This window comes from Pyrgilauda ruficollis, unplaced genomic scaffold, assembly GCF_017590135.1.
Source record: "Pyrgilauda ruficollis isolate IOZ18807 unplaced genomic scaffold, ASM1759013v1 scaffold23, whole genome shotgun sequence".
In the NCBI taxonomy this organism is placed as follows: Eukaryota; Metazoa; Chordata; class Aves; order Passeriformes; family Passeridae; genus Pyrgilauda; species Pyrgilauda ruficollis.
This window is the reverse complement of record NW_024522539.1, coordinates 5,431,216-5,452,225: the sequence shown is the minus strand read 5'-3', so window position 1 is coordinate 5,452,225 and position 21,010 is coordinate 5,431,216. Positions and strand designations below refer to the sequence as shown.

Below are 21,010 nucleotides of genomic sequence, written 5' to 3'. Positions count from 1 at the left end.
CTGGGAGCTCAAGTGAGTGAGGTTCCTGCGTGTCTGGTGGGGTAGCTCACCTACAGCCAGTGGCTGCACCCCCAAAAGCTGACCTCACAGCTCTGGTGGGCCTGAGCGCCTGTTGTTTTTCACTCTGTTCCATAAATGCCCACTCTCAGCAGCAGCCACCACCAGGGTCACCCACGGAGCAGGGATCTCACAGCCTCCTGCCTTGGTCTTCCTCCTCAGCAGAGAAGCAAGGAACATGATGGGATATCACAGGTTTCCAGTGGCAGAACACATCCTCTGCAAGAGATCCCTAGCCCAGAAGGGAGAGCTGAGGAACCAGCTTCTCTTTCATCCTCATCTCCCCTCTTCTCCACCTGCCCATGTTTGCCCTGCCCAACCCTTTTAGTCTTTTTCTTCTTCCTCTTTCCCTGAATCTGGTTCCTAGACAGTTGCTAGCAGTTCCTGGTTTTATTCACCCTTGTTTAAGCTTTCCTTTAACTCCCCTTGCTTATTTCTCTTTCCTTGCTTTGCTCTGAGGCAGCAGCAAGAGCAGTTGTCAGGGGAGCAGAGTTTCTATCCAAAGACATTCTGCATTTTTCAGTTCTAAGAATTTTTTCCCTTAGAAAACTCATAAAGACCAAACTATCTCTATATAAAGTATATGTGGAGAATTTTTAACAATATCTTAAAAGCCAACTTTTTCATTTTTTGCTGCTGAAATGTTAATGTCTTCTGGGTTATACTAAAAATGAGTGCTTGCTGCTCCTGTGGGTGGGGACTGGTGGGATTCCCGCATCCTTGCTCGCTGCCTGGGGCTGTGCCAGTGGAGTCTGTGGGAGGTCAGCCTGGTCACAGGCACTGTTTGTGCCTACACATCAGTGCTCACCACATGCAATTATCCCTCCATGGCTTCATCCTTCCTCTTTGAGGAGATACCAAACCTCCCTTCCTGCCCCAGAGACAAAGCACACGTGAGTGCTGCTGAGCAGAGACTTGCAGCTGGCAGTGCAGCCTCCCCACCCAGATCACCTCTGAGCTTGTCCTGCTTAAATCTTGTCTCCTCCACTCCCTCTCCAGCCTCAGAGATGCAGGCATCCCTTTGAAACACCACAGTTTGAGCTTTCAGCAGCCCTAGGATCTAAGGATCTACATCAACGTGTGACATGTGAAGGTGTTACCTCCCTGCCCTCTTCTTCCTCCTCCTCCCAATAAGTCAACACCTGAGATGGCAGCAGGATGATTTTAAGAAGAAACCAGCTTGTTCAGGCACACAGAGTTGTGTCTCACCAGTTCACCAAGCCTTCAGCAGGTGTGCAGCTGGTGGTGGTGTGTGGCTGGAGCGTGGGAGAGATCTCCTCGCTGTGCAAAGCTCTGACTCCTCTGGAAGGAGCATGGTAATGAAAACTCAGCTCTGCCCCTTCAGTCTGCAGCTGCCTGACCTTGTGCTCTGCAAGAGCAAACCTCTCAGCAAAAATCTCACTCTCCCTCATGTTCTCTCTTACTCACTCCTTCTTATTTTGCCTTTTTGCTGTCATCCTTGGGGTTCTTCTCATCTCTTTGTTTTTGTGGGGGTTTTTTGCAGTAACATTTTGAACACAAATTGGTGAAGCAATAGCATCTGCTGGGAAGGGCATTATCAAGAATTATGGACCAGTTTGGCCATGCAATGGCCTTGAGGCAAAGCCAAATTGCCAAACCAAGTTTTAAACCCATAATCCAGGTAATGACCTGTCTGGAGGGTCTTGTGAATGTTATGTGCTTGTGATGAGGCAAGGGTTGCTTTTTACTGGGACATAAAATTCTCTGAATGCTTTATTTAACTTTACTACATTTTACGTTTCTGACTGCTTCTCTTCACTTTTCCTCTGTGAACAATTTCTAAAAGCAATGTGTAGCTCAGTTATTTTTTTCTTTTTCATTCCTTCTCTCTTACGGAGCTGATTCTAGAGGTGCACTTGTCCAAAAAGCCCTAGGAATATCAGTGCTGGTAGGCAGAGCTCTGGCACCCCCTAGAATTTTTCTTTCAAGCCATTCCTGGGAGTGACCCTTGCATACCACGTGTTGGACTGTGGATCTTGTTTGTTTGATGCCGTTGACTCCCAGCATTTTGGCTGGAGACACATGAATTCCAGCCTGGAGTTACTGTGCTGGCACCTCACAGCTCTGCATTGAAATACCAGCCTGTCCCTTCCCTGTCAGAGCCAGAGCTTAAAAAATGAGTAATTAAAAACATGGGTAATTTGCATGGATAATCACACCAAAGTCAGGATGCTGTTAAAGGTGTAAACTCTGTGTAGCCTCAGAGGCACACATAAATCTGGGTGTGCAGGTTGCTGGGCAGCAGAAGGTTCTGATAAAAAGTGGTTGAATGCAGTGGGGTTGCAGACAAGGGGATCTACAGAAGTTTGGCACAGGTAGCAAAAAATTTCCTCTCCACAGGACAAAGTTATAACTCCATCTTTGATGTTGCCTTGTTTGATGTCTGTGAGTTGCATACTGTGTCAGTAATAAAAGATCAAAGATCTCCCAGGTAAGGATGAGGTGCAGTGCTAAGCAAGCTGAGGTAGTTGGTACAAACCACTCACACTGCTTCGGGCCAGCACCTTGAAGTAAAGTGGTCAGAAAAGCAGGTTGAGGGACAAATTTTCAGGCAGTGAAGGTAAGATCTGCCTTGTGCTTTGCAAAAAAAATCCCACCGGTGGGAGGACAGTCTGCCCCACCACTGTCTGAAACAGGTACTCTGTCCCTTGATGAGAGCCCATGGGAAATAAACACCCAATTTTGTGTGTTTGCTGTGATGGGAATTTTGTCCAAGGGTTATTCAGTGCAGGTATATACTTTTCCAGACTTACATGGGTTGTGATCCACAGGGCCTTGTCTACGCTGCTGGGGAGCAATGCACTGCATTAAGAGCCAGGAGCTACAAATTCCTGTTGTCTGTGCAAACACCACCTCAGTAGTGCTAATTGTCACCATTCTGGAGCCTCAGGTGTCAGCTTCTAACTCACAGCACAGGAATTTGTTATTTTAATTACTGCTTGCCAGCAGAAAGGCACCTGCATGTCAGCTCCAGCTCTCCTAGAGTTCTGCACCACAGTCTCTCTTGTCCTCTGTGCACTTAATTGGAAAAAAATGATTTGGCTCCTGTGCAGAGGAAAGAGATTGGTGTCAGAAAGGTTGGAGTAGTATCCCTGCTGATCCTTATCTTCGGAGGCAGTGAACCAGAAAGTGTGCTTTTGTATGGTCCTAAGGGGACCCCTTAGGCAGAAAAGCAAAGGAATTTCTGCTTGCACATGGTAGAGGAGAAGGGGAGGAGATTGAGCTGCTTTTCAGTATGTTATATTTTATGACGTTACTCCTCATACAAACATGTGACCTGCAAACCCAGCGGGCTTGTGAAGACAAGCCATGAATCATTAATGGCTGTTTCTTTCTGTATTCGTTAAGGGATTTCTTGGTAGCATTGTGTGCCTTAATTGCACTGACATCCCCCACTCAAAAATTCAGGAGGGCGAATTGGAAAATAAGGGGGAAAAAAATCCTTAAATCTGTGACTGGCAAACAAAGCTTCTTTTCACATCCTGCACTTGCTGGAGAGATCAAAGCAAAATGCAGTCATTCCACCCTCCTTCTGATCACATATTGATAAAGTTTATCTTGCTTGACTTGAGCTTTTAGCTCAACACAAATCCCTCTGAACCAGATGTAATTTATTAGCCCTGGAGTGCACTGAAGTCCAGCAGCATCTGTGCTGCCAGGCTGTGGTGGTTCAGCTCTGGGTGAGCTGCAGCACCCATCGTGGGTGGCTCCTGCCCAGGGTTTGAGGTGCTGGAAGCACCAAACCTGCAGCCAAGAACAGGGCTGCACATTTACCTGCATTTAATGTACTTCAGTTTAATTGCAACAGCCGAGAGGACGGAGGTAAATAAGAAAGTAATTAGAGCCATAATGGGGGGAATCTTCCTTGTCACAGAGACACAGATTGTTTCTTTATTCTCCTCCAAAGAGGTAGAACTCAGTAATAATTTTGTCGCCGTGACATTTATGGGAGAGACTTGAAAGGAGCAGAAGAAAAGAAACAAGCCAAGGGACAGCTTTCCCTTGCTGGCAGCATGTGTCAGCTCTGACGCTCCTGAAATTCTTCCCAAACCCCCCTCCAACAAGCACTTAGGAGTTATTTAATTGACCATTAGAGGATTAGGCATTGCTGCTGACAAGCCCTGTTGCAGAGGGCAGCGGTGGGGATCGGAGCTCTCCCTTCTCCTGACTCCTTGTGCTCCTCTGCAGAACCTCAGTGGCTGTTCGTGCCTCACCTCGGTCCCTCCCGAAAACGCCACCGTCGTTCCTGGCAAATGCCCCAGCCCTGGGTGCGAAGAGGCCTTCCTGACATTCCTGTGTGTGATGTGTGTCTGCAGCATGATCGGGGCCATGGCGCAGACACCGTCCGTCATCATCCTCATCAGGTGGGGCTTTGGTCACTGTCCTCTTCAGGTGGGGCTTTGGTCACCATCCTCCTCAGGTGGGGCTTTGGTCACTGTCCTCATCAGGTGGGGCTTTGGTCACTATTGTCATCAGGTGGGGCTTTGGTCACTGTCCTCAGCAGGTAGAGCTTCTGTCACTGCCCTCATTAGGTGGGCCATCAGTCATCATTCTCACCAAGTAGGACCACCAGTCACCATCCTCATCAGGTGGGGCTGCTCTTGGCATGGGATCAGAGCTGGAGGGACCCTAGGGCACAGGGGGGAGCTGAGGGTCCCACACAGCTCCTGGCCTCTGCCTTTTACACCGAACTCATTGTCCCCAGACCCATGACTTGGAACTGAACCTCCATTCAAGCCATTTTCTCTCTAAACCACTTTTTTTCACTTGTTAGTGCCTGGATTAGCCAGGCATGGCCCCAGTTCAGGGCATGCAGTATGGAGCGGCTGGAGAGAAAACAAGAGCTGCTCGAGCTCTCCTTTGGTGGAGGCAGTGAGGTGGAACTGGGCACCCAAATAGAGAAGATTCCTGCAGGGATGTTGCACAGAATGGTGGCAGGGGTTGTTCTTCTGGGATTGACATGGAAATACAGATGTGCAGTTTCCAATTCAGGTAGTAAGGAAGTTACAGCTGCACTGGGAGAGGGGCAGAATTGCCACCCCATGTTCTCAGCATGTAATGGCTTAGAGAGAGGCTTAGGCTCACCTTTTGAGATAGTCTGGAGACCACAGAAACCATGGAAAAATTTAAAGCTAGCTTTGGTGAATACCTCCCTGACTGGAGTTTAACTTCTCTCACCCTGGACCAAGTCCAAGAACATAAGGAACTTGGAAGTCTGAAGGACATGTCTGAGTTAAACCAATGTGAATAGGTGGGCAAAAGTAGCTTATTCAAATAACTGACCTTGTGTTATTTCCAGACATACGGAACACTTCACCTTATGATATACATATATATCTAAGCCCACATTTATCCAAAATTACTTAGCTGTCCAAGCTGTCACTTACTGAGACTAATAACCAGAGGCATAAATAGCAGATCCATTCTGCTGCCTGGAAAATTCCAATAAAATTCAATCAATAAGGTCTGTATTAGAAACACACTCTTGAGTGGATTTTGGACAGAACAGCTCTGTGAGGGCATGTCTCCCTGCAGGATACAAAATGAGATATTCCACCTACTGGTTCATTTCTCTCTTTGCATCTCTGGTAGCTAAAGGGAAATCAAATTTCCTCATGATAAATATTGTGACAAAAGCAATTTGAAGTTTGAAGAGTTCTTTGTTCAAGGAAGCTGCCAGCACCTTTAGGATACGGCATGGAGACATCTTAGTGTTGCCTTCAAATGAGATAAGCCAGGAAGAAGAATACCAGGGAATAAGAAAAGCAAAGGGAAGATGAAACATACTCAGTTCAGAGCTGTAAGAAATAAACAATTCACACATCCAGATTTGTAACTTCACTCAGAATCACTGATACCAAATGTACAGTGGAGAGCTCTGAGCCGGATACTGCTCGTGCTCTCTTGCATCTGCCATCTTCCATTGCTTAAAGAAAGTTGTGGCATATGAATGTGTCCTTGGTGTCCAGAGCAGTGGCAGGTGACACTGGCAGCTCCCATGGTTATTTAAAAATTGACTCAGTTTCTACAAATTAAATGTCCTGTCTTAGCAAGTCATTTGGTCACTGCTGTAGTCAGTGAGAAAAGATGTCTCCAAGTGGCAATTTTTACTCCAGCCTAAGGTATTGGGGATTGATTCTGTATTTGGTCTTAAATATGGAAAAGTGGATGGAAGGACACCACCACCAGTTAAAAGCCCACTGTGAATATTCCATGTGATAATCTATTTTTTCATTAAAAAACTTCTAATGCTCTGTTTCCTTCATTTCTCACCCAGCTGTAGAATCCTATTTGAGACAACCCATTAACCATTGGAACATCTTTCCAAGGTCATATAATTCCTGGCATGACGGCTTTATACATAAAGTGTGGGGGTCTGCCTGGAAACTGCTGAAATTCATCCCGAGGTCACAGGCTTTATACAGAAGTCATGGTGTAGTATTACATGGCCCATGAATGTGTGAGATGAGGGCAGGTGATCAGAAGGGTCTTCTCCTAACTTAAAAGCTATCTTAAAAACTGGTTCTGTTTTATCAGTTTCAAGTGATGCCCCTCCAGTGTATTTATACAGAGAACCACCCCTGCCATGAGTGTTTTTTTAAAGCACCTTTGAAGGATAACTCTTAATGCAGTAGTGGTTGTGTTCATAGCAAACACTGTCCTCCCAAGATAAAAAAAGTGGCACGCTGAAGTCATGTGCATGAAAACTAGTGTTGAGCACTTCCTCACTGAATCACCAGGCTGACTGAACCTTTGGTCCACCATTCTCCCTCCCTCTCTTGTTTCCAGTAGTCTGGGGAGTTTCAGAACCAAAAGTTTTCTCTCCCTCCAGTTCTCAACATCTGGAGCCTTGAAAACTTGATGGGGAGCTTATAAACATCCGATGTCAACATTAGCTGTTGTTATTAATGACTTGGCTAATTCCTGACCCTGTTGCCAATGCAATTACTTTTGGGGCTATAGGCAGTTCAGGAGAAGGCAGAAGAAAAGCCCCATTAATGACTTTTTGAAGAGGTGCTGGTGGCATCCTGGCTGACAGCACAGACTGGCCACAGGGTGTGTTAATCAAAGCAGAACAACAGGAATTGATTTCTCTCTCTCCCTCCTCCCTGTAGAACCGTGAGCCCTGAACTCAAGTCTTACGCTCTGGGGGTGCTTTTCCTGCTGCTCCGGTTGCTAGGTAGGTACAAAAATTGTGTGTCCTTCTCTCCCAGCCTTTGTTCCCTCTTGGAACACTCAGTTTTTAACATGCAGAAGTTGATTTCTACTCCTTGCGGTGCTGTCGTTGTCGTGAGAGGGGTCTGACACACTGGGGTCCAAGCCCTCTCCGTGAGGGATGTCACATCAAGGTTCCTGAAGGCACTTCTCCTGCCATTCGTGTTGTGCCAATGGAAGAAAATGCAGTGTTCCATGAGAAATGGCTGTTTCTCCCATGGTCCCACACAACCAGTTTCTCTTCTGTAGCTGTTAATAACGTGTCAGCAGCTTGCAGAATTACTGCTGTACTGCATATTGCTGAAGTAGAGGGATATGGGTTTTCACCCTCCTTTGAGGGACAGGACCTGTGCTACATGGTGAGTTTGCCCCTTCCTTTGGGTGTCTCAGAAATGAAACCAGGAAAATGACACAAGCTGAGTCCTTGTTTCCTCCTGTGGGTTAATATCCCATTAAAATGCTTATGGCTCTTCCTCTGGACCAGTATGTTCTCCTCATGAATGAACTAAAGGGAACATGCCAAGCTGCTGCTAGTTTCTAGCTGGTTTTTTTCCCCTCTGGAAGAGGTAGCTCCTACTTTAAAGCTCTTCTATTTCAGTTCATTAGTCTCAGTGGTTCAGGGCAAAATCCTCTGATCCATCATTGTGTGAGACCATCTCATGCCCAAGGTTTCTGCATGTTGTGGGAGTGGAACTTACTTTTTTTAGCAGGGCACAGAGCGCCTTCCCTGCATGGCTCCTTTGGTCTCAAAGGAATGAGCTGGAGACTAAAGTGCAATCTCTTAGGCTACAGCAAGACACTGGGAAGTACAGGACTGAAAATCCAGCAGTACCAGACATTGCTTTGAATAAATGACCTCATTTTTTTTACTTACTTTTTAACACCTTATTCCCCATAAGCTGAACAGGAAATTGTGCTCCCAGACCAGTTTACAGTAAAGCCAATTAGATGTCCATTGGTTTTGGTAAACTGCAGTTATTCACAAAGTTATCCCTCAAGTTAACTTACCCAGAGCTCAGATAACTCAAAGGGAAGTTTCTGACCCAGGCCAGCTCTGGTTCAAGCCTTGCAAACACAGCATTTTCTTTAGCTGCTGGTGCTGCTTGTGGATTTTGGCGTGACTTAGCTGTGACTGGCTGAATGTGGAGTCTCAGCAGACAAGTGTGCAAGGAGGATGGCTGTGTGCTGTTGTTTCCAAAGGAAAAATATTTAAGGGGAGGGATTTTCAGCTATTCTTTTTCCCTTTCAAAAGAGAGAAGCCTCCTGAGGTAGCAACATCCTGAATTCCTCTAAAATCAAGCTCAGACATGTATGCTTAAGTTGAACAGATTTCTTTTTCTCATTCCAGTAAAGAAGCCATAGTGAGAATTTAAATTCAAATCTTTATATGTTGCTCTGTCACTAAGGGATTCCCATGAAATAAGACAATACATCCTGAAGCATATCAGCAACGTAGCTGGAACGCACAGAAAATGAAGAGAAAGATACTTTTCCATGTGAGCAAGGGTATCCAAATTGTGCCTCTATCAACCTGAGGTTTGAGAATAGCTTTACTGATTTATTTTAAAAGCTTTTCAGTTCACCTTTAAGCTTTGACTTAAGAAGACAGCGATAATAGCTGCTTCTTACACGAAAGGAGAGAATTAAATGCAAGAGGTATGAGACCCGAAGGTGCAATCCTACCTAATAGATTTCAGTAAGACAGAAGCAGCTTTTTTTATGCAGCCCTACAGTTTCTGCTGTGAAATACATATATATATATAGAGAGAGAGAGCAGAAAATTTTGCAACACTTTGCAGTAAGAGGTAGAACATGATTGACTCTCTTTAATATTCACTGTAATAACATGAAACATGACTGAATTCTCCCGGTATCCTCCTGCATATATTACCTCATTTCACAGGAATTCTGCTGTGAGAGGGCAGCCTAACAGTGTCTTCATATAAAAGCATTACTGCAGTTTCCCAGAGAAGAGAGTAAAGCAGTGCCATTGGAGCCAAAGGTTCAGAATGGAATTGTCTGGAATGGCAAAGAATTTCAGACCTTTCAGATCCTGGATGCATCCTTTCTGGGTGGTGTTCACCATGCATCCTGGAAGAGCCTCTGCTTACCAGGGCACTTCCTTAGATATTTTTTTTTCTCCAAGCTGATGTTGTTTGCCTTTTATTCTAACATGACAAAACCCCAGAGTGTTTCACTCTCAGGAGGAGTTTTTGGTGTGCAGTGCAACTGCTCAGCTCCCTTGTCTCAGGGGTTCTGAGCACCAGCTTGCTCCTGTGAGTCTCTCATCCTCTCCTCTGCTAAAAACAACATGAAATACTGGTTGCTAAAGCTTTTTGCACATGAATGCTTTCACATGGGAGTAGCTTTGGAGTTCAAGGAAAACAGGTCCTTCCTCAAGTCTTACGAGGAGCACTTTCCAGGCCAAATTGTCGTGGACACCAGGCTGAAGCCAGCAGGTGAGGATGGCAGCTCTCCCTGAAGTTCAGCCTGCACATCTCCAAAGCTCTGTGTAACATCCCTCAGCATGTTAACAAGTAGGGACTCACACCTCAAAATCACGATCCAAATGTGTTTTCTCTTATTACAGAAGGACTGTGGCTCCTCAGTCACTGCCAGATCTGAATATTACCCCTGAGGTGCCATCCAGCAGCACTGGGCACACAAACTGCAGTCAGCAGCACAGCCTCTTGCTTCTCTGTGGCAGGAGCCCAGCTGAATTTTTAAAATCCAGGTTGAGTGTGTGGTTGTTCACAGGTTTCAACTAAAAAAGTGTCTTTTAACTTAGAAGCAGAACCAACCCAGCCTGGATTTTCCAGTCATTGAAATGATGAACAAAAAGCTGGTGCTGATATTTTTTCCCAGAACATAGATAGGTTTTTAGATGTGATGCCTGGAACGAGTATTTCTAACAAACAGATTGTCTTGCTTTTTTATCATCTGGTTTTATTTACTACATTTGTGCTATTAATGACTGGTTCAAATGAGTACCAAAAGCCCATATAACCTTTCTTAATTCCTGCATTTACCAACATATAAGGAAGATCAAACAAAATCTGCAGAGCTCCAGTCATCAATTAAATAAAATAAAGAGATCTCAGTTACCACAGAGAACAGTGAAGACAACCAATTTATTTGTAGTCTTAGGATACATGTCATGAATGTCACTACTTTGCTCGTGACAAGCTGAAGGAAGGTATCTTTTTTAAGCCTGGAAATCCAGGTTAATGATGAAACTGGATCCAAGATTAAACACTTTGCTGTCTAAAAACTGCAGTCCTTGTGTCTGCTGTCACAGGTATTTATAGAGTCTCAGGCATCACAGCACCTACGGATGCATTGATACTGTCAGGGGGGTGTTGTGCCTGCCTGCTGTTGGATTTCAGCAGATGCAATGCTCTCCTTTGCTCACTGTCTTAACCCACAGCAGTGGCTTTATCAATCAGGGCTTTTTTCAGGGTTTATCTGCTTCTAGCCTCTGCCCATAAATACAGCAGAAGGTAGAGAAATGGTTACATTATGTAGAATGTTCACATTTTCTTCCCAGTGCTGCACACTCTGGCTGGGGAGCGCAGAGCTGGAGCATGGATGTTCTAATCACTGTCAGGCTAATGGGAAATGGGGGGTTGCTGCAGTGTCCCTGCAGGATGAGGGAAAGTAGACAAGAAAAAACATTTCTTTTATTAGTTAAATGAGATTGGAGTGATTACTTTGCTTGAAGATTGCAGCTCTTCTGCAAACTATGATTGAGAAACACTCATTGGTAGTTAGCTGCAGTGGCTGTGGGAGAATCCTGCTGTGATATTTCATTTAATGGCACTCTGAAATTTTCTCTTCTTTTCTGATGGCATCTTTGACATCTATTAGGGGCTATTGTTTCTTCTCCTTAGATCCAGAGAAAACCTTTTGCTATGTTTTGCTATCAGGGTACAGTCCAAAACTGGATCTCAGTGCCGAGGCTGATTTTAGGTGCTGAACTGGAATGCTATGAGATCCTTCAGGGCAACACTCTAAAGTGCAGAATTGCCAGTTTCTAGAGAATGAGCTGCAAGGCTGTCCTCCTCCTCTTTCATTTACCCCTCCACTTAGTCTCATTAGGCAAACAAGAAGCTTAATAAAAGCCACTCAGACTTGAATAAGATTCTTGCTGCATGTTGATATCAGCAGGATATAACGTCGCTTCCACAGACGTTAAGTCCAAGCTAAAAGCTCATCCACAAACTTCATTCAGGTTGATTTAGAACTTCAAAAATTAGAATCACAGGCTGCAGCTGGGACTATTAGCCTTGATAAAGTACCCTTTTTCTACTCACTGCAGTCACGTCCTCTCTGTTTATCACAGGGATCATAGAAGCATGATTTGTCTCTCTTATTTTGGCAGGTTTTATCCCACCTCCACTGATCTTCGGGGCCGGGATTGACTCCACGTGTCTGTTCTGGAGCACATTCTGTGGAGAGCAAGGAGCCTGTGCACTGTATGACAACGTGGTCTACAGATACCTGTATGTCAGCATTGCTATCGCCCTCAAGTCCTTTGCATTCATCCTGTACACCACCACCTGGCAGTGCTTGAGGAAAAACTATAAAAGATACATCAAGAACCACGAAGGTGGTCTCAGCACTAGTGAGTTTTTTGCCTCTACTCTCACCCTAGACAATCTGGGGCGGGACTCTGTGCCCCAAAATCAACCACATAGGACAAAATTTATCTATAACCTTGAAGATCATGAGTGGTGTGAAAATATGGAGTCTGTTTTATAGTGACTGTGGAGGAGTGAACTATATTAATAATACAAGGGTCCTTTTTAATAAAAACAAGGAGAGAGCACGAATGAAAGAAGAAACAACTGCAAAACAGCAACGGCAACACAGGAAACTTTTGTCTTTTTCTCAAAGTCAGACCCAGCCAGGATTCTTGAGAAGAGAGTCTTTTGATGGGATCACTTGTGACATCCTGTGGGGTGATGGAGAAAGCAGGGAGCCCTTGTGGCTGGGCACCAGCCCCTTGTGACTGAACGAGCTTCCAAGGAGGGCACCCACAGAGGTTCAGCAGAGAGTTTGGCACGAGGTGTAGAGAAAGCCAGGTGATAACAGCAAGCTGGTAACAGCAATGGGTTCTTTCCCAGTTGAGATGGGGTGTGTGGAGCCCTGCAGGGCTGGCCAGGCTGGGTGCTGCTCCAGCCTGCTGCGTCCGCCATGGCAAAGAGGGAGCGGTGCTGGAGTCCTTCCACCAGTCACACTCTGTCACCAGCCACCAGTCCACGATAAATTCCTTGAAAGCTGCTGGAAACCTTCCCTGATGCTGTCAGGGGTATCCAAGTCCTTCCAGGCCAGGCTTATTCGCAGATTGCAGCTCTGTGGCTGTCTGTGAATAACCGTGCTCAGATCTCAAACCCAGCAGAGTTCAAGACATTTGCTCACACTTGCCAAACGTGCTGTCATTTTTAAAGGGGGATGAGTTCCAAATACTTATCTGTGTAGTCCTCTAATAAGATGTTTTTTGAAATTATTTTCGAGTATATGTTAACCCTTAAATCGCTGACACTTTTCCATGAGGAGGATTTATTTATGCTAGTTTGGGCAAGGATCCTGTTTAATTCACCCAAACTTAATGTGACTCAAGGGGTTTGTTTAATCCTCTGCATTTTTTTATCCATACGCCTTCATTCTAATATGCTACCAAGCCAATGAAGACACATAATATGTTTTTAAAAAGGAGAATGAATGCACTGTGTCTCTATAAAAACAATTGTCTGTTGGAGAATTATAGATAATATGATGATTTACATAATATAGTTTTTTTCATATTCTATGTGACTCAGTGAATACATATATATGTGGAGAGGCTGTTGATGTTCTCTCCAGTTTTTAAAGATATATATATATATATATAATTTGCAATCTAGAAATTGTGTGGTGGATGTTTTCTTTAAAGTGTGTGTGTGTGTGTGTGTGTGTGTACAAGATGAGAGGAACACTGACCTTAATCCTTCAGCCCTCACAATTGGTGTTTTATTTTTCACCTGAGAAATTCCACTGACTTTCAGTGGAAGACATGTGAGGAAGATGGAATAATCTCTCCTGGATGCCACATTTTGTTTGTCCATGTGGGAATAGTGTCCCTCTGGAAGGCTGGGTTATGGGAGCAGAGGCTGGCCAGCGCTGAGCAACTCAAACTTCCATTCAGCTCCCCACAAAGCATCCATGCAGGAGCAGATTTGGCTTGGCTCCTGCAGTGCAGTCTTAACTAAACCTGCAAAAACCATAGGGAAACTTTCATCTGATTACAAGAAACGTGGGGGTCAGGCGTATTTTGTATGCACATTTTTGTTTTCCAAAACATTCCTGCTGGGAAGCAATGCAAATTGGTTAAAATTTCACGATTTTTTTTTCCCAGGAACCAGACTTGTTTCCGATGGACTAAATGTCAGAAGGGCTTTAAGGGTTAGCATCATAATTAAAAGTTCCTTTTTTGTGTGAATTTCGAAGCTGTTGTGAACTGGAGGATGTTTAGAGGAGTAACCTGGCATGTTGAGTCAAATGCTGGATGTCACTTCCATGCAGGTGGCAGAGGGGCTGGTCTTCCCCAAGCCCTTGTCCCTTGCTGCAGTGGACACCCCAGAGCTGGCACAATTACAGAGGGTTGATAACTTGTCACTCACGTTCAGCCCATTTTTAGCAGACTTTGCTCTTATCCAGGCTTTGCAACATGGGTGTGGAGCATCAAGCTGCTCCCACTTGATTGAATTTATATGTGTGCTTGCAGCTAATGCACAGAATTACATGTTCAGCAACAATAAGGGCAGAAAAAAAGGGTGTATCAAATAAACTCCATTGTGCCAAATACTCAACAAATATTGTAATTGCAGATATTTAATTCTTGGGTTTCAGCCATGTTAAGAATCGCTCAATTGATGAAGGAGTTTAAGGAAAAAAAAATATATTAAGCTATGCAGTGCCATTGTTATGTTGGGTGGTAAATGATGCTTTTTAGACCATTATATTGGTTTAGCATATCCTGTCTGCTAAAATAGAGATACTGCATCCATAAAACAATGAATTCCAAAAAGGCACAGGGTGCATAACTGTCTCATAAAATATATATAATTGTCAAGTATAAGCCTTTGAAATCATTCTGTACAGTTCTCTTCATTCTGCAGATTTATTACTTAGACTGCTGTCTTTCCAAATGTTAGCTCATAATTTTATACTATACACACATTTTCAGACTCAAACACAAATGTCACACAATAGAACCTCTCTAAAAGCCTGATTGCTTGAAATTTCATAACCCCTTTCACAATTTCATGATTTTCCCCTCTGAAAGTCCAAGGTGAAGGAGAATAGCATGCTGATTGATATGATGTAAAACAAATTCCCAGTGCTCACGAGCTGTGGTTTGTTGCTACAGTCAAAAGTCTCCCTTGACCGGAGTTATAGAAACGGGATTCCAGGGCACATAACATTTTCATTTGTGTTTTTCTTTACTTTTTTCATTTGATCTCTTCTCTTAGTATGTGTGGGAGATGCAGTTGAATGGGGTTACTTATGTTATTTCTAAGCTGTAACTTGAAATTCCTGCATGATTGTTATTTTATTTCTTTGGATAATGGAACTCTTGAAAACCTTTTCCCCCATCCCACTCTTTTCTTTTTTTTTCCCCTAGGGTTAGGTCTGATGCCTGCATCGTGAAGGGCTTTGCTGTCAGTGCTTTGGTACAGATTTAAGAACAGAGCTTTAGTTGAAAGAAAACACACAGACCAAACCCTTCACATCCACACCAGCAGGCATTTTGGTTTCTATCTGATTTCAGAACCACAAGCCATTTTTGCCTGCAACCCAATTTTTGTTACAGAATAACAAAGGAAAAGTGTCAGACATCCTCCCTCTTCCCAAACTGCATTATGGGCCTCCCCTGTCAGCACTTCACCTCCATCCTGCAGCTGCCTTAACCACGCAGGAAACTTAAAAAACAAAGATACAAGGATGGAGTTAGAAAAACACCCATTCCCAGGAACAGAAACAGGGTCTTGCTCTGAGCTGTGTGGTCCAGATCCAGTGGTGGAAATTGTTTCTTCATATTCAAGGGCATTGAAATTCAGGGGTTTGTTGAGGCCTCAGTCTCAGCAGAAATGTTCTTTTGGCGTTTCCAAGCACTGTGTTCCCCACACAGTCTGTCTGCTGTGGCTGTCTGCTAAGGAATGGGATGTTTGGAAAAACAAACTACTTGAGATTCTGCAGTCTCTCTGGGATTGACCAGTTGCCTTGCATGGCTTCAGGTTGGGGTTTCCTTTCCCTTGCTCAGATCCCACTTTGGAATAGCCCCAGTGGAATCAAAAGGGGGGCCCAATCTAAAATTGGTGCAGATGACACTGGAATCCTTTTCTTTGCATCCTTGTTAACAAGGTGATGCATTTCCAGAACCTTCTTTTAATAGAGACAGAAATCATCCATTTTTCTGACTTTGCCCAGTACATCTTGGATGTAGAGTGGGACTGAAAAGTCCATCACTTGAATTATCACTTGAATTATCACAAACCTTCCATTCTTGGCAGTTCAGCTCAATAGCAGGGACCTGCCTCTGCCATTTCCCTCTGAGATGCACTAAACTCCTCGGTGCTGCTGCTGTTCATCGTGGTTGGGTCTCACCTTGCTCAGAAGGTGAGAAGGGAAAGATGCAGAGAGGAATTAGCTTCCATTATCTGACTTAGCTACATTTCAAAATGCTTCCAAATTGAACTGATGGTCTGCAGACATTTGGAAAGTGATTGGAGTATTTCCAAATGGCTGAGATGCATTTACATCTTTTGCCTTGCAAAAAAAAAAAAAAAAAAAAATTAAAATTAAGGGAATGAATGTGATTTGAACCCCCTCCTATCCCCATTGGAGTTTTGTGTTCATGACATTGCAGTGGAGGCACTGTGCTTAAGGTTCACCTTTGTGTCTCAGTCAAACTCACATTTTTCTAAGTAAATGAGGTACTGGGACACAGAAAGGCAACTCCATCTCAAAACCAGCAGTTTCACTCCACAGCCAACCCATAACAATCTGAAACCTACCAGCACTGTGAAGCTTTAGCCCCCAAGCCAGCCACAGCTGTTGCTGCCATATGAGAGTTTGTCACAGCTGGGTGTGTCTGGCTTGGTATTTTCTTCAGAGTCTGGCATTCTTGGTGTGATGTTTGCTTTATTCTTGGCAGTGATGTGGGGAATTGTCAGTACAAAAGACACATGCAAATGCTTCACTGGACTGATGTGATAACAGCTTTGTTTTTTTATTCACAAGGGTTTCCAGACTTACTCCTGCTCTGCCTTTAAATGCAGCTGGGCTCATCTATCCTCCTAATTTCATGTGAACTGTGTTTGCAGACAGCAGCAGGTTTGTTGTTGTTCTCTCTGTAGATCTGATTAATATGTGCAAAGCTCACAAGCTTCCTGTGCACAGGGCAGAGCACCCCTGATTACAAGCAATAATACTGACCTGCTCTCGTTTGCAACAGGGCTTCTGGCTTTTCTTACTAAATCTGGGTTCACCTCTCCCAGCATCCCACACTGCTGCTGTGCCTCACCTGTTTTGTTGGCAGCCAAGACAGAATTGGTGGGAATATAGGCAGCAGTTTATTAAGATGGGAACCTTTGGTGTGAGCCAGGTTCAGCCATGCTTATCTGGTGGTTGAGACTGATCCAAGGAGGAAAGGACATTGTAACTGAGCCACTCTGAAAGGATTATCCACCCTTCTGTGCTCCTGGATAGCCCTTCCTCCACCAGACCCATGGTTTGGGTCCAAACTGGCCATCAGCTTCCTTTCTCTAGCCACAGTTCTTCCTTCCCCCAATGGCAAAGCACAGCTTGGCTCTGCCAAGCCAATACAAGGTATCCAGAGTTACTGAGAGGCATTTAAATTTGCCTGGGAGCCAGCAGGTCTCAGTCAGTTTTACATATGTTCAAAATGTTATCGTTTGTTCTGCTTATATCCCCTAAATCTATAACTTCTAGGCTGCAAATGATGTTCTCTATCATTCCATTGACATTTCTAGCCAATCTGAGTCTTAATACAATTGCTTTGCTGAAAAATGGCCTTTCAGCAGTTCTTAGACATGAGGTACTTCTTTATTAACTAGTGATGCCAAGTAAAATCTGTGGCCATTGTCTGCTCCCTGAGTTCAGGGGAGCAGAAGGAGGCTGTGCCTGCCCAGCAGCAATACTGGTGTTTCCTGGGGCAGAGTGTGAACATGGGCTGCTTTTCTTTCAGCTTCAGTCTTGCCTTGGCTGCTTGGCTCTGAGCATCTCTTGGTCCCAAAAGGAATTCAGGGAATTCAGGAGAAGCTGATTGGACAGAGCAGTCCATGTAGATGGCTGCCAGAGTAGGGCTTCAGGATGTTTGTAGTGTTTATGTTGCTTTGCTTGTCAAAGCTTTGCTTCAGTCTCTATTTGTTTGATGAATGGAGTGACCCCAGGGATGAGGTCTGTGGGATGGGATGAGTTCGTGATGTTTCCCCCATTTATTCAGATTAAGCAAGGTGTCCAACCCTAAGAAGGAAAAGCTTTGTCTTACCCTGAACAGTTTGTAGTGCTGGACTGGTTCTGCACAAAGTTGGTATCTGCATATGGCAAGAAGCAATAAGAAACTTGTCAGCTACAACTCGGCAAATAATTTATAGCAACTTCACACATTAATTTTCTCTTTTATTTCTTCCTTGCAAATCGCTGAGAAAACCAAGAAAATGCCTCCAGTGTATTTGCAAGGTCATTTCTGCATATCATCTGTGGTCTGGAGAAGTTGGAAAAGCTTTCTTGTAATTCATACACAGGGATTTGTTCTGGATGGATATAATACTCACAGGGGTTATTTCTGCTCCCTGAGTTCCCTAAGCTGGAATTTTCTCATCAGTAAAAATATTTAGTTCAAAAGCATGTGATCAGGAATTGAGTAAGAGGATCCTTGCTCAGTGTCTGTGGACACACCATGCTCCGGGACAGCCAAAGCGCTGGCTTCCAGCTCACACTCCACTGCCCAGGAATATTCTCTCACAGATGCTTGAAATTCTCAGCCTCTCCCAGTATTCCTACTGGTTAAAGGACTCATTTGAGTAATTGCTGAGAGCAAACACCAGAAGGGTATGAACCCAGACAAAAGTGAATTGGTATTGAGGTGAAGCAGGTGGTGTAAATTTTATTTGCGATGTTTGCACAGCTCTTGGATCAGAAGCAGAAACCTCTGGGGCATCAAGAGAGTTGCATATGGCCTAACATATCTTAGTTCTTCCCAAATGAATTGCCCATGGGTGGGGCAGCAAAAGGCATCTTTCTCTGCCACGGATATCTCAGCCCCCAAAACCCGTTTTCTCTTGCAGTATGGCATCGCACAAACAGCAGTGCATTTACCCCTAAGTGCAAACAGTGCTGTGTTTTTGGTGCCTCACAACTCTAACTGTGAACTTGAAAGGAAGAAATGACCCCTGCTCTTCACCCGTGACACTTCCTGCCCGATCCGAGGAGGAGGAGGAGGAGGATGATCCCTCTTGGAGACTCACGGCCGTTCTCCTAAACTCTTACTGCAGCAGGACCAAATGGTGCTCTGTGATCACCATGGGTGGCCTATTCCCTGTGCTAGGGGTCTGTAGCTCAGCTGCAGCCCCACGTTGCCTTCACGGTGTTTTGGTGCAAAGCATGGTGAGGAGGCTGCACATGACTGCCCCTGGCAAGTGCTAAGGTCTGCCGGTGGTCTGTGACCACCAAAGGCTCCACGTTAGCACTTGAAAGCAGCTTCCCTCACCTGGTTTTGGGGAAGAGCCATCCCAGAGCAGGTTCAGGGGGAAACTGGAGCAGCGCTGGGACCGCACAACAGGGAGCTCACGTCCATAGGGAGGAGGGGTGGGATGGAGCAGAGGAAGAGCTGTGACATTTTAAAACCCATAGTGCCTACCACTGCAAATGGAACGCTGTATTGTATTATATTATACGTGACTACCATGTAAATAAAGTACAATAAATGTGGTGTTCGTTGGGATTTTGATACAAGTCAAATGCAGTCTGCAGAAGTGGTTTTTTCCCTGCTGTATGTACTTATATCACATTCCAGGCACGGGGACATTTGGAGTCGTGGGAGCTAACAATGCATAAATGGCATTAGATGGGGCATGTTTGCAGTAAGGCTATTCTGAAATTCCTTTTGCCCTGTGCAGGTGAGACACGAGCACCGTGTGAAATCAGAGGGGAGGGAGTGGGGGCAGTTTACACAGGCAGGAGGAGAGCAGCTCTTGATGTGGTTCCTGAGCAGAAGAGACTGCCCAGCCAGTCCTTGGCCATGCCTCATTCATGCTGGAGAAACAGCCAGCTTCCAGTGGCTGATCTCTCTTTCTTTGTTTCCCTGCTGTAGAGGTTGACCAGCAGCACATGCCCTGCCTGTGTAACCTGGCTATTCCCCACCCCTGACTGCTCTTAGTGCCAGCTACAGATGAGCAAGCTCAAGAGATTAAAATTCAAAGTATATTGGGAAAGAAGCTCTTGACCAGCTGGCTCCTCTATATCCCTGACAGAGATTGAGGGGCTTGGCGTTTTGGCTAATAAGAATATTAGGAACCTACTTTGTTCCTTAACTCACTCCCTTATCCATCATTCTCTTTCTCCATAGTGTAAATAAAGAAAATAATACATTTTCACGAGGCAGGCCTGCCATGCGCCCTCCAAATCCTGATGCATCTCTCGCCTGGGTTGGTGGGAGTTTCTCTGGGCTTCAGAAGCTCAGGACTTCTCTGACAAGTGTTTGCAGCTGGGTGCAATCTTCCATCAGTGCATGGAGGGAGCTTCCATGCTGATTGTGTTGTTGGAGAGCGAGACCACCCCATGCAGTTTGTCACACCTGTGCTTGAAACTCACCTGCAGAGCTCTGCAGGGTTCACAGCACCGGAGGAGAATTTACCTGCCTCTGTACCAGACCAGTCCATGGTGTTTGTCCCTCTAACCATTGCTGTCCTTCACAGTCAGCTGGGCAGAGCAGCATCTGTGGGTTGTGGAGAAAGTCTTTCCTGCCCAGAACATCTCCACAAATAGTCTGTAGCACTCTGGGACCTGGATGAGCCACATGCCACTGCCCCTTCTTGGGCTGGGGGTCACTCTTTTCCTGCAGTGCCCAAGGAAAAGGTCTTTGAACTGTGCTGGTATTTTGACTGCTAGTAATTTTTCAGAAGTTTAGCAGCACTTCCAAAATGAACCAAAACCTGGTTTGGAAAAGGAAATGTTTCACTGTACAATTGACTTAAAAAAAAAAAAAAAAAAAAAGAGAAGCCACATGCTCGATATATTTTGAGTACTGTGTTCTGTATTTTTGCAGCTTATATTTTCCAGATGAGCAGTTTAGAAATATGTGATGTGAAATTCATACTGTAAGTTTGCTGTAAATGATATTAAAAACACTATTTTCATTCTTGTCCTGTCTCACTGGATGATCTCTTTGGTTCTCCCAGGTTGGCTGGCTGGGCTGGTGCTCTGAGTGTTCCAGAAGGTTCCCAGTCTCAGTAAAAGCAGGGTTGAGAGTTCAGGTTGGAGGTTTGCTAGACATGACAGTGGGGTGAATGTGTTCTGTGCATGTGCAGTGCCTTCAGAGGGGAGGTCCAGTGAAGCAGGGATTGTGGCAGAAAAGCTAGGGCAGGTTTTGGGGAAGGGCAAAACAAAGTTTAATGAATGGAGAAAGGAAAGAGAACAAGGCATCCTAAAT

The 21,010-nt window shown here is 44.8% G+C and overlaps 1 protein-coding gene across 1 annotated transcript in view; it reads left to right on the top strand.

Moving 5' to 3' along the window:
• SLCO3A1 (solute carrier organic anion transporter family member 3A1) overlaps positions 1–20,723 on the top strand; it is a 137,492-nt gene extending 116,769 nt beyond the window's left edge. The window contains exons 8-10 of the mRNA XM_041468890.1: positions 4,267–4,442; positions 7,194–7,258; positions 11,675–20,723. Coding sequence (XP_041324824.1) covers positions 4,267–4,442; positions 7,194–7,258; positions 11,675–12,054 — 621 coding nt within the window. The 3' untranslated portion in view covers positions 12,055–20,723. The remainder of the gene's footprint in view (positions 1–4,266; positions 4,443–7,193; positions 7,259–11,674) is intronic.
• Positions 20,724–21,010: the final 287 nt, after the last annotated feature.